The 14,595-nt window shown below is 40.5% G+C and overlaps 1 protein-coding gene across 2 annotated transcripts in view; it reads right to left on the minus strand.

Annotated features, from left to right (window-relative positions):
- The window catches only part of LOC121693897 (fibronectin type-III domain-containing protein 3A-like), a 28,969-nt gene extending 21,297 nt beyond the window's left edge, over positions 1–7,672 (minus strand). For both annotated transcript variants that reach the window (XM_042073641.1, XM_042073640.1), the window contains exons 1-2: positions 7,059–7,672; positions 2,273–2,378 (exon numbers count right to left, since the gene is read on the minus strand). In XM_042073641.1, coding sequence (XP_041929575.1) covers positions 2,273–2,359 — 87 coding nt within the window. In that variant the 5' untranslated portion in view covers positions 2,360–2,378; positions 7,059–7,672. The remainder of the gene's footprint in view (positions 1–2,272; positions 2,379–7,058) is intronic.
- Between the last annotated feature and the right edge of the window lie 6,923 nt (positions 7,673–14,595).

The raw sequence follows: 14,595 nt of genomic DNA on the forward strand, positions 1-14,595 counted from the left end.
CGGCATGTTTTAATCTTCCGATATACCTTCTCAAACGAATCATGCAAAACATATTTTAAAAAGCAGGTGCAATGACTACATGGACTACAAAAACAAACCAGACTTATTATACTGTCTCATGTTAAGAAAAACAACATGGTAACATAAACTGTCATCTGAAGCGACCAGACAGAGAATGAGAGCAGGACTGCTATGTGTCAACACTAAAGATTTGGAACCAGCGATCAGTCATATTATTAGACACATAGACAGACAGAGAGTAACTCAATCGCAATAATCAGAGTCTCACGGCACTATGTAGTGGAATACTCTGTGTGAGGTATGCACATGCGCACACACAGAAACACACAGACACACACTTTCCCAGAGGCCACCAGAACTTGTCTGTGAAGTATGCACATGCAAACCAAGGGTCACACACAAATAGACAGCTGGACACATACAAATAACACACACACACACACACACACACACACACACACACACACACACAAATAACACACACACGCAAATAACACACACACACCCTTCCCTTCCCCCGAGGCTATCAGAACTCTGTTCCGGATGTGTTCACTTCCAGAGAACCCCTCCGGCCCTAAAATGCGCACACACACACACACACACACACACACACCCCACCCCCTGGTCTCTCCTCCTCTTACGGGAAGTGAAGCTGGCAGGCGGGCCGTGAGGCTGTCAGGAATGCAGACACTGCTGCACTGAGCGCAAGGAAAAGAACGAGGCATACAAAGAGGAGAAGGAACGACCAGAACAGAGAGAACATGATCAAAAGAGGATAAAAAGGAGAGGAGGAGGGAGAGAAAGAAGGATAGAGAAATACCAGAAAAGAAAAGTGACAACATAAAATCAGTGAGGCCACCCCACTGTAAAAATGATCAAAGTTCAAAGCAAGACAGCAATATATAATGACCCATGCTTTGTGCTCATTTGTTGGTTTTAGCTTTTCATCCATCCATTGTCTTTTATTTTATTTATTCCTGTTTTGTGTCCTATATCATTATTTTATTTACTTTTGATACAAATCTGTTTTTGTAGACCGCTTTGGCAACATTGTAGACTGTACACACACACACATATGTATTGTACTGTATGTACTGCACACACACACACACACACACACACACACACACACACACCCCAGTGGTCCACAATGGGCAGAACCAAGGAACAAGCTGGGGCCACACGCACACACAAATGGCCACACACAGCTGCCTGCTTGTTCACATACTTTCTCAACAGAGAAAAGACAATGTCACAATACACACACACACACACACACACAATTGAACTTCATATCTAGAAATGGGGAATGTGGGAATGTTAGTCATCATGACACACACACACACACTTCAGTGGAAGCTTTCAGTCACGATATATGCTAATAAACCATGAAACATTTCCCCTATATTGACATTTAAAGGTCTTAGTGTGTCAGTCATATGACAGCAGCTCTTCGGCTGCTTGCTCCTGCCCTTTCCCAAGTCTCCCAAACATCTCCAGCACCAGGGCACCAATGTTCTACACATTAAAAGCTAGGCTAACTTCTAACCCAGTATAAAGAGCTTTTAAACTCATCACAAAGGCAGCAACTGACCACAATGCCAACACTAAGAGCAGAGGTGGGTAGCATGGCTTCACTGAGTAAAAGTTCTACCACATATTTATGGTCCAACCATTCAACCAAATCAGCTGATTCCAACTAGCGTGATTTTTCAGCCAGGTAATTAGTAAAATCGACTGTGCACAGGTAGGACCAAAACATGGCAGGACTTTTCACTTTCAGAAGTTGTGGGTTGCCCACCTCTGTCAGAGCTAAAGCTAACCACTAAGCCACCATTGACCACTGTGCAAACGCTGAGAGTTGAGCTAACCACTCAAGTAACATACAGCTTTAGTAACCTAACCACTAAGCCATTCATTAGCACTGTGCAGATGCTAAGCTGACAGCTAAACCCAAAGCATAAATCGCTATAAACAGCATAAAGTTTGCCGCTAAGCTAATTGCTGGGCAAGACTAGATAGATAAGATTGATCCTGAAGGAAATGTAGGAAACCAGCATCTTATATGGTACATACAGAATACAGATTAGAGTACACACATACAGAGCAAGAAAATACTGAGAGACAGTAAACCACAGCAACACATCAGGCAGACAATGCAAAGCTGGCCACCAAATCACCACTTTGCATCAGCAAATCATGAGGCATTATGGGTGATGTAAATGTATTATCATCGGCATGTTCTCCTCACCTGTTGCATGCAGTCCGAACTGAGCATGTGTGGGAAGCCCACCTCAGGAAGCAGGGGCGGCGCCTCCAGAGTCTGGTCCATCATCATCCCTCACATACACCAGCTCCTGAAGGAGAGACAGAGACACAGGCAGAAAGACAGACAGACAGACAGAGAGAGTTTTGAGAGAGAGACTTTTAAAAACCCTTCCATGATGTCAAGTAAAAAAAACATAGGCTACCACCTCAATGAAGCATCCATAACTTGGCTACTTATCTATGACCTTAAACATCTTACCTCCATGTACAAAGAGCACAAAAGGGAGAGAAAGGTGTTGTGCTTCAAAATGACAACATTGTAATACTGATGCTATGACCACGGTTCCCATTTTTTGTACTCCTCTGATTACAGTAATACACAACTAATACATAAATAATAAATGACTAATGTTCTGAATATTACTTAACTGAACTTTCATTAGTAAACAGAAACAGAGTGTCAGACGTTGTGTGTGTTTCAGTGACAGTGAAAGAGTCTGTCGCCTATTTCACATTTGGCATCTGTGTCTGGTGTTGACATCTGTGGTCAGAGTGTCTGGAAGTAGGAGAGCTGGTTCTTGCATGTGTGCACACACAATCTGTGTGAGAGTGTGTGTGTGTGTGTGTGTGTGTGTGTGTGTGTGTGTGTGTGTGTGTGTGTGTGTGTGTGTGCATGTGTGTAAGTGTGTGTGTGTAGATGCTGATTCTTTAGAAGTCATATGGCAGTGTTTCCATTCATCCATCTGGAATTAATAACACACACACCACACAAACACACACACACACACAGCTTGCGCTGTAAACAGGAAGTGTGCAAACAGGGGGAATGCATGCAACACACAAAACACAGCACTGGAAATCAACAAGCGGCACAGATAACCATTCAACAAAACACACACACACACACACACACTCACACACAAAGTTCCGGTCTGAGTCTAAGCTCAGTTGGGTGATAGTGCTTCTTCAGTAACAGCACAGCCTCAACCTCAACCTCCTGGAGTAAATGACCACTCACCCCCACTTTAGTTCTTACCTCAACCTCCTGGAGTAAAGTGTGGGGGGGGGGGGGGTCTAATGGCACCTGCCAACATGCTATCCATAAATGCATAAAAATGTCAGGAAATGACACACACACACACAACACACACACACACACACACACACCACTCACTCACTCACTCACTCAAAGCCAAGGCTCAGTGTCTGAGGTAAGAATGACTGCTTCTGATATCAACAGGCTATTAACCATGGAAACTAGCCCAGATGCTACTGGCACTGGGTCAGTGCGAATGGCAGGGTCAGCTCTGTTGTTAGCAACACTGTGTGTTAGCACAGCTGACTAAGCCTGTGCTTTTCACTTTTGTTCACTGACCGGACTGGCTTGTATTTTCCTTGATTCTTTCTCTTTTTTCACACTTAAGTTTAAGGAGGTAAAATCAGAGAATTGAGGTTGTTTCCTTCAAAAACGACACAAACTGATTCATAATTACCAAAATAGTTGACAATTAATTTAACTGTTGATAACTAATCAGCAAATTGAATAACTGTTGAAGGCCTACTGTGAATCAACACATGAGAATACACATAAAGGATTGATGTTTGTGTATTAATATTGCTATGTGTAGTTTTACTATGACACAGGAAGTATCACTTCTCTAACTGCATTTAATGGTACACCCAGCAATCTGTGTTCTGTCCACTGAAGTGAACTGAAATGTTTTCATCTGTGACACTGGCTTGCAGGAACTTCCTGGGTAGTTTTTTCATTAATGTGGCAAACCTTAATGTCCAACACAAGACAGACCCAGGTGTACAGCGCAACAACAGTGACAGCAACAAATCTGTCTCGAGGTCTGTTTTTCAGTCTCTCTCTTTCTCTCTATCCCCTGCCAGCACTGCCCAAAGGCATTCTGGGAGAATCCTCTGACAGTGCCTGGCACCCCTACTCTCAGCTCCAGCATTCTGTATGGCACAATGCCTCTTTACTTTCTCTTTCTCTCTCTCTGTCTCTCTCTATATGTGTGTGTGTGTGTGTGTGTGTGTGTCATTTTGTCAAACAGCTGCCACACTGAAGCTGCCCTGAGCCACAGTCACCACTGTCTCACACACACACACACACACACACACAGAGATTTTCATAAACACAGTGTTTGCCTAAAAAGCACACATACATACACAGACTAACAAAAAACATAAATATAAAGACCAACTGTCAGACTAAACAAAAACCTTTGAACAGCCCCTATGCTAATGACTGATGGAATGCAACATATCATGCTTGCCCTGATTATTATGACCTTACATTTGAACCCAATAACTGTGGTATCTTGTGGTAGCTTAGGTTACTTACAGACTCCAGGTAGTGTTCAGCAAGATAGAGGTAAGAGATTACAAAATCACCTCGAGCAAGTGAGGACAGATTTACAGCTAACAAGGCTATTTGTAAGTGCTTACTCAGAAGAGGCCTTTAATCATGGGAACTAGAGGGGGTCTACATTTGTCGAGTACTTGCTCTGCTGGCTGCAGGAATCCATGACTTTGTTACAACTTGTACCACACTCACACTTAAAGGCTATTGGCAGGTTAAGTAGGTGGGCTAACACCCAGTGCTGTTGCCCAACATAAAACCTTCAGGGTTGTAAATAACACTTTTTGATGAAAGAGAATCACTCTTAGCTTAATACTGTTGCTGTCCCAAAGTGAATTTTTGCTATCAATGAGTAGGCCATTTTAGGCCTGCAACTAGTGACCATTTTCAGTTATTTTCTTGATTCATCGATATAATGTCAGAAAATAGTCAAAAAACAGTTTCAGTGTTTCCCAAAACCCAAGATTATGTCCTCAAATAATTTGTTTTGTCCACACATAAAAAAATAAAGATATTTAGTTTACTGCCAGGAGATAGGCCTAAGTCAAACTGAAAATAGGCCTAGTAAAGTTTGAAGGAGAATTAGACTGTATAATGTATTTTTAATTTTGATTACAATTAATTGTTGTAGCCCTGCCCCTAATCCGTTTTGTACACATTTTAATTCTAACCGGGCGTAGGCCTAGGCTACATCTGGTGCAAATTAAGTTCTTCTGTCAAAACAGTGTGCGAAAGAGAGGACAGGTGTCTCATCACAGCTCAGCGTGCCCATGGCAACGGAAGCCAGACTGGAAGGAAGAGTCAGGCAGGAGAAGAATAGGTCATTCTGGCGAGAAAAGGCCGGGAGGCTTGCGGACGGAACAGCTCTTTCAGCTATAACGCAGGGCGTGGAAGCCTGCACAAACCAAATCCGTGGCCTCACAAAAGGACAGAACGCCATGCCCAAGGATAAACAAAACCCACGGCAAAAAGGTCCCGCCTTAGGTCAGTGAATCAGCCTAACATCTTCCAGTGTTGGTGCACAGGCTGGTCCTGTTTCAACAGCTAACTGCCTCCTGCCATATTATCAGCATCATTAGGGTGTAGGTAGCAGATCATTTTTGACGAGGACTGTTGAGTAGTAGAATTACCTGGTTTAAATGAAAAACAACTTTTCAAACCTTGTTAACGTAGGCTACAGTATCCATGACCATTTTTATCTTGGGTTTTACTAGATATCACTAGCGCTAAAATGGATGGAACCTGACTTGCAAGGTACGGTTTTCCAAATTACTCCTGGAAAAATAGCTGTCAGGAGAATGGTAGGAGAATGCAAGCTAACGTGTCAGCGTATCTTATATTAGGCTATCATTACATTTTTAGCTATGAACGTTGTCAAACTGCGTTGGCCTACTACACGGCGTCGGGGCAGGGGCAGCTTCCCACAACTGATGAGGCAGAGGGAGTGGGCTACAGATGCATGAAGCTGATTCAAGGCCATTGAGACATTATGTGAATTTGTGTGAATTTATGAATAACGCATTTGTTAGGAACTATTTTAAGGGGTTAATCGAGTGATGGAGTGCATCTTTAAACACCACCTCGATTTCCGTTTCAACAGGCCATAGGCCAATCATGGCTACATAGTAGCCTACGCCATTGGGCTAGACGTCAGCTCGATGCGGCGACAAGGACATGAAAAGTGTGCTTATCTTTTGTCAGCTGAGCATAAACCAAACTAGGCTACTCTGCACACTCGCAAATATTTATATTGAATGCACACCAGGGTTGACTGTCATCATAGGCATTTAGGCGAAGTTAGTCACTCATACAGACAACTTAGCGCTAGTGAACTTTACTCAGTCAAGTATAGCTGTACGATTGTTTGGTTAGAATTCTGCCGGTCAGTAGCACCCAATCTGAGGAAAAGCTTCCATCATTGATGCCTGTTTGAGTGTTTACCAACCTCGGTGCCACGTAGTCTACATCGAGCACATCGGGCCATCCCTAGCACTGGCCCCGGGGATCCGCAGAATAAGCAGACTAAAATTCGTTTGATAATAATCTAACCAACGTTATAATGACATTCAACTAATAACATCCAACAAGCACATGCTACTTGTCGCGAAACATCATGCACATCTAACTGGTTTGCGCCTTACGTCATGAGAAAGCCACAGAGACGAGTTATTAGTGGACGGCATTGCTTAGGGTAGAAAATTACACCACATATGACTATATTACGCAAAAGTAACATGAAAGAGGACATAGCTGCCTACTTTGTGTTGTGCTGCGTTTCATATTATACTACTATCAGACAAGAGTAAATGGAGTGTATTTCCCCTCCTAAAGACAGCGACAAGACATTTCCTATGTGTGAATAAAATACGCAAATGTAGAAAATGTGCTGCTCAATTACCGCAATGCCGGAGTGAAGAAAAGGAGCGGCGAGTTGGCACGGCGGAGCTCTCATGTGATATAGCTCAGGAGGAGCGACAGGAAAACGATTTATCCACTCGCTCTTCTTCGATTCTTCGAATTTCGGTGCCCTTCGTTCAATCTGACGTGTGCTGTGGGGCTGCACGATTCACTAGACTTTAACGGGAGTGCTGCTTTGAGTTGAACCCACGATTCCACCACACCGCCATCAAGGAATCCAGGGAACATGCGCAATGGTTCCAAAATGCCGTAAGATTGGCTGACCCAGCGGGTCATCCCACTGTCAAGACAGGAAAAGTTTGTTGCTCTCACGGACAGCCACCGCGACTATTGCAATGCCATTCAGATCATATTAAAATGTACGCACGCCATTGGATTGCAACCAATATCCATAGGGAGGAGAGTAGAGAGAGGAAATGAGTTATGGCCGGGTCTCCTGCATCAACAGATAAATTAGAGGGCAAGGGTTACATTTAATATAACCCCACACACTACATTAGGGCATTAGCATAGGCCTACTGACACGTTTAATTGAAAGTTTGTTTTGTTTGTTTGTTTTGTTTTGGCGGTGGGCTTGGCTTGTAGCAATTCGCAGTTTCCACTAGGTGGTGGATACAACAAGGCCGACCTGCCTTTCGCCACGACTTCTCCTTCAACCCCCTGGAGCCAAGCATTCCTGCCTTTGATATTGTTTAAGGATGTTAAACAATGGGGCCTATACGCAAGTGGCGTTGCTGAGAGGCAGTAGATTAATAATGGGAACATGTTGCAAATGTTCGAGTCGTTTCTAGAGTGGTCTATTTCTATGCAGCATGTTGTATTTGATTTATAGGTTAGGATGACAGTGCTTTAGATTAAAAAGTATGGCACACACGCTTTCTCCCACTATAATACCTCAATAGTTAGCATGTTGTTACGCATGGCCATGGCGCTGTTGGAGACTTTACGTTGTTTGTAATACATGGGGAAAAACAGGATGTGACTGTGCACATTGGTCAGTAGATGGCCTAATGCTACCGTGCAACTGATCTCAAGATAAAGGATGGCACCTGTTTTCTCATGTCCCTTGCAGATACCTAATGATTTTAATTTGTGATAAGAATGTTATTTAAAACACCCTATATCCCAGTATCTTGAAAGCTCTTTAGTTGAACTTACACTATAAAACCCCTGCTGGATTCACTTTGATTTTATTGTGTACATTGGTTGCACATGAATGAAATGTCTAGAATTAGTCCAGCATTTCTCTTTCGGTTTACAAAATTGATTCAGGCTGTAGTTAGCCAATTTGATCAAGTGACTTCAAAGAAATTGTTAAGTTTTTATGAAATATTAATGTAATTTTAACGGAATTGTGTTATACAGGTGACATGTGACAGAGTAGGCTTTCAGATGTACTTAGTATGTATAACACCAATGTTAAAGGGAGATAACTTTGGTATAAAGACTTTAAGAAGTCTTAAGATCAAACATGCTGAATATGTTGTGCCACAGCATTCAGAAGCATTCATTGAGGTTGGAAATATGTGCCATGGAACCACTGATATTTTGCACATGCTCAATCCCTAACATACTCATCGTGGGAACAAAGCATGGTTCATCTCACAAAACATAAGATACAACTTGGCTCCAAATTATACTGGTCTCTAAGCATAACCTTTATAACTAACCTTTATAACTGGTCTCTAAGCATAACCTGCATAAACTTGAAAACTTTTGGCAACACTGTTAGCTGTATGATTTTAGCAGCACATCCTGTTACACAATAACTGCAGTTTCTTTAGGAATTCCTTGCCGTTATATGCTGGAATGCAGTATTTTGGACGTGGAAAATTGCACTGCAAGTATACATACTGCCCTTTGTTGCAGAAATTAGGGGCAAACTGTATTCTACTGCATTGAACTTCATAACACATGTTTGTCCCTTAAGTGTAGTTGGGTTTTTTTTTGTAAGGGATCATCAGTTGACCACAGAGTGGCTATGATAATGCATTGATTAGCCTAATGGCCTATGCAAAGTCATCAGAAGAGTTACACTAACTGTTAGTGGATTGTCATTTATGGTTCATGGTTTCATGGTTATGGTGCATAAATGAATAAATTCCTACTGCATCCTTCATGCTAGAGTGTAGCTTACATACAGTGGGTTGCATACGTTTACACCCCCATGCTAAAGTTGACTAAAAAGAGGAATAAAAAAATAATCTTTTGGAAATTGATCTTAATGCCTTAATGAAAAAAAATCCAACCTTTAAAGGAACACGCCACCCAATGTCAGTAGTAATACATGTTCTTACCTTAACTTTCACGAGTTGAGTCATACCTCTCCCGTGTCGGTACGTGTGCACTCAAACGCTCTGGTGCGCGGCGCGAATGTGTTAGCATGTTGCTATGCTAGCGGGCTCAGATGTAGACAACCTGCCCTGCGGCGTTAGTTTCAGCTGTCAGCTAGCAGGTAGTGGTAAAGTAGATTGTGAACAATCATTAGAGTGCATGAAAATGCACTCTACTGTTATCCGAATTATTCTTAATATTATTACAGTGCATGAAAATGCACTGTACTGTTCTTCCTAGGCTTCTTATTAGAGTGCATGAAAATGCACTCTATTGTTCCACCTATTTAACTGTTCAGGCATTCCAACTATACATTAAACCTCACCTACCTCGCAAATAATTAACCATTTAAACCAGTGTTTTTCAACCTATTCACTTTTGACACTTAAAATGTCCCACGGCACACTAACATCCTGTGTGAAGAAAAAATAAACATACCATAGCCTAAAATTTAAAATAATACACAGATATGGCGTTATTATGGCTTCTATGCAAGACCTGCTCAATAAAACAAGCGCCCTCTGTTTCATTTGTAGGGGACTATATCTATAATTTAATTGTTGTTATGAACTGGATATGTGATGATTCTGTGAATACTGGATATGGGGGCCCAGTTGTACAATGCCTGCATACCACACATAGTGCAATCATACAATCAATGAGGGCATGTGGTTATAAATTCTTTGATGCAACAGTTGCTTTTCTGGACCAGTGAGTGACATTTGGGTAATTTTCTGCGGCACACCTGATGATCTCTCACGGCACACTAGTGTGCCCCGGCACAGTGGTTGAAAAACACTGATTTAAACTATCCACCTATTTAACTGTTTAGTCATTCCAACTATTAAACCTCATCTACCTAGCAACCAATATAGCAACCACGTCAAATACCCTAGTAACAGCCTAGCAACCACTTCCACAGTTACAACCTAGCAACCAATGAGTTTAACCTAGCAACCAGCATAGCAACCACCACAACTAACCTAGCAACAGCCTAGAAACCACCTCAAGTACCCTAGCAACAGACTAGCAACCATGTCAAATACCCTAGCAACAGCCTAGCAACCACTTATACAGTTACAACCTAGCAACCAACATAGCAACCAATGAGTTTAACCTAGCAACCAGCATAGCAACCACCACAACTGACCTAGCAACAGCCTAGCAACCACCTCAAGTACCCTAGCAACAGCATAGCAACCATGTCAAATACCCTAGCAACAGCCTAGCAACCACTTCCACAGTTACAACCTAGCAACCAATATAGCAACCAGTGAGTTTAACCTAGCAACCAGCATAGCAACCACCACAAGTACCATAGCAACAGCATAACAACCACCATAACTACCCTAGCAACAGCCTAGCAATCATGTCAAATACCCTAGCAACAGCCTAGTAACCATGTCAAATATCCTAGCAACAGCCTAGCAACCATGTCAAATACCCTAGCAACAGCCTAGCAACCACCACAACTTCAACCTAGCAACCACCATAGCAATCAAAAGGATTACCGAAGCAACCAGCATAGCAACCACTTAATTTGGCATAATAACCAACATATGTACCCTAGCAACAGTATTGTAACTATATCTGCATTATTTGTTTTTACTCTGTATGATATTTTACATTATATTTTTTGCATTTTCATGCACTGTATTTCCTTCAGGAAATGCTTTTCTTTTCTTATTACAGTGCATGAAAATGCACTGTACTGTTCTTCCTAAGCTTCTTATTCTTATTCTTCCGCTAACGCATTTAATGCAGCTTCAACCGTTTAACGTAGAAACTTCATTCAAACTATGTTACGTAGGTCTTACTTAGGACATGGGGGCTTTGTATTTTTCAAAATTTCCCCATAGACTTAACATGGGCTGATGACATCATAATAGAGCACTTAAGCAATTAGAATCCTAGGCCAGGTGTTCCGGCCACCTGCATCAACTGTCAGTTTCTCAGGCTTTAAGCATGCAGTCTCATTCTCTTAATAAGACTACACATCTTGTTCAACTGTTTCCTCTTTCCACAACATAATTTAACCATTTAAACTATCCACCTATTTAACTGTTCAGTCATTCCAACTATAATAAACCTCATCTAGGCCTACCTCGCAAATAATTTAACCTTTTAAACTATCCACCTATTTAACTGTTCAGTCATTCCAACTATATTAAACCTCATCTACCTAGTTCAGTCATTCCAACTATATTAAACCTCATCTACCTAGCAAATAATTTAACCTTTTCAACCATCCACCTATTTAACTGTTCAGTCATTCTAATTAAACCTTATCTACCTAGTTCAGTCATTCCAACTATATTAAACATCATCTACCTAGCAAATAATTTAACCTTTTAAACTATCCACCTATTTAACTGTTCAGTCATTCCAACTATATTAAACCTCATCTACCTAGTTCAGTCATTCCAACTGTATTAAACATCATCTACCTAGTTCAGTCATTCCAACTACATTAAACCTCATCTACCTAGCAAATAATTAAACCTTTTAAACTATCCACCTATTTAACTGTTCAGTCATTCCAACTATATTAAACATCATCTACCTGGTCCAGTCATTCCAACTACATTAAACCTCATCATGTTGGTTGCCAATTAGCACATCATCTGTTTTAACAATATATTTCACACCATATGTTTTGCATTTTCATGCACTGGTAATTCCCTGAAATTGCGTTTTCTTGTTCTGCTTATTCTTCTTCTTCTAACGCAGTTAATGCAGCTTCAACCATTTAACGTAGAAACTTCATTCAAACTTTGTTACGTAGGTCTTACTTACGCCATCTGGGCTTTGTATTTTTCATCTTTGTAACTTTTATACTTTTTAAACTATTAATTAAAAACTATCAAAATTTCCCCATTGACTTAACATTGCCCTTTATGACATCACAGCAATTAGAATCTTCTGCCAGGTGGCCAGGCCACCTGGATCAACTGCCAGTCTCAGGCTTAAAGGTCCAGTATGTAGGAAATAATGGAAAATAAACTGTAACCATTCCAAAAATGATCACCATATGTTGTCAGAGAGTGAGGAAACACGATGAATTGAAGTAATGGCTTATTTGACAACATTACTCTAACCCGTGAAACCCCGTAAAACCCATGAAAAAAAATCAGTTTCGGGGCGGAATCTCTTGGAATTTTCGTTTATGTTTTGAACGATTAATTCTAGAATAGCGTATTAATAATGGGCTAGCGCGTCCTCCTATTTGGGTTGCCAAATTAGCAAAGGCCAACTGTCAACAGCTGTCAGTTGTAGTCATGAACGCCTATAAGAGGCAGGCAAATTTCCAAAATTAAAACAAGAAACAAATTAAGTGGACATCGGAGGAGCTTCCTGAGATGGTGACGTCTTCGTCAAACAAAGAATATCAAGTCTGACGCAGAGCTGGCCATATTTCTCCACAACAGGTAGCCTATGCTAAACTTCATCTGCATCGCTAACTTCAGCTACATATGTTACGTTGGTTAGAGAGGTATTTTTTGTTTTCACTGTTTCCGTAATGTGTAGCTGGGTCATGGTTGGAGAAACGTTAAAGCAGCTGCAGGTCAACTAACGTTAGCTAAGTCTTCATTACATCTGGCAACCCAGAAGAGGCTCGCGTCTGGTAGTCTTGAGAACGTTCACCAGTGTTTTGATTTTGGCCAACAGAACGTTCGGTAACAATCCTACAAATCGCACCTTTAAAGCATACAAACTGGCCCTATTAAGACTACACATCCTGTTCAACTGCTTCCTCTGCCAAAAACTGTTTCAAAATAAAAGTCCTCACTACAATATTTCACTGTTAAACAATTTAACCCTTTAAACTACTGAACTTTTAAACTGTTCAGCCATTGTAACTGTTACTTGTCATCAGCTATGACTCCTACCCACTGTAGCTAGTTAGCATGGTTAGCATAGTTAACACGTTAGCATTGCTAACATTGTTAGCATTTTTAACAAAACTGCTAAAAATGATTAGCTTAGTTAGCTAAGTAACATGGTTAGCATAGTTAGCATGCTAGTTAGCATTTTTAGCAAAACTGCTAAAAATGATTAGCTAAGTTAGCTAAGTAACATGGTTAGCATGTTAGCATAGTTAGCATAACTGTTAAAAATGATTAGCTAGGTTAGCTAAGTCACGTGGTTAGCATAGTTAACATGTTAGTTAGCATAGTTAGCATAACTACTAAAAATGATTAGCTAGGTTAGCTAAGTCACATAATTAGCATAGTTAACATGTTAATATTGTTAGCATGCTAATTAGCATAGTTACCATAACTGCTAAAAATGATAAGCTAGGTTAGCTAAGTCACATGGTTAATATAGTTAGCATGTTAACATTGCTAGCATAGTTAGCATGTTTAACAAAACTGCTAGAAAACGTTAGCTAAGTAGCATGGTTAGCATGTTAGCATTGCTTATTAACATAGTTAAAAATATTAGCATAACTGCTAGCAACCATTAGAGCCATTCCAACTTTCAGTTATCGTCAAATATCTACCTATACACAGGCATTAAACTATTTGAATATCAACATTCCTTAAACTGCTAGAAAACGTTAGCTAAGTTAGCTAAGTAGCATGGTTAGCATGTTAGCATTATTAGCACTGCTATAAAACATTAGCTAAGTAGCATGGTTAGCATAGTTAAAAATCTTAGCATAACTGCTAGCAAACATTAGAGCCATTCCAACTTTCAGTTATCGTCAAATATCTACCTATACACAGCCATTAAACTATTTGAATATCAACATTCATTAAACTTCCAGTCTGTCAACAACTTTTAAACTATTTACCTTCAACTTTTAAACGGTCTACTTTTAAACTATCATTAAACTATCTATTAAACTAGCTGTCTATCAACAACTTTTAAACTATCTACTGTCTATCAACAACTTTTAAACTATCTACATTCAGCTTTTAAACAGTTTACTTTTAAACTATCAACTTTTATTAAGCTATGCAACCACCATGTCTATCCTAGCATCACCGTAGTAACCATCTCTGTATTATCTGTTTTAACTATACATGATATTTTACATCACAACTTTAGCATTTTCATGCACTGGTAATTCCTTGGAATTGCATTTCTAGTTATTATTATTCTTCCCACCAAATTTCTGCGTCTAATTCAGCTTTAGCCATTTAACGTAGAAACTTCGTTCAAACTTTGTAATGTAG

This window comes from Alosa sapidissima, chromosome 20, assembly GCF_018492685.1.
Source record: "Alosa sapidissima isolate fAloSap1 chromosome 20, fAloSap1.pri, whole genome shotgun sequence".
Lineage (NCBI taxonomy): Eukaryota > Metazoa > Chordata > Actinopteri > Clupeiformes > Clupeidae > Alosa > Alosa sapidissima.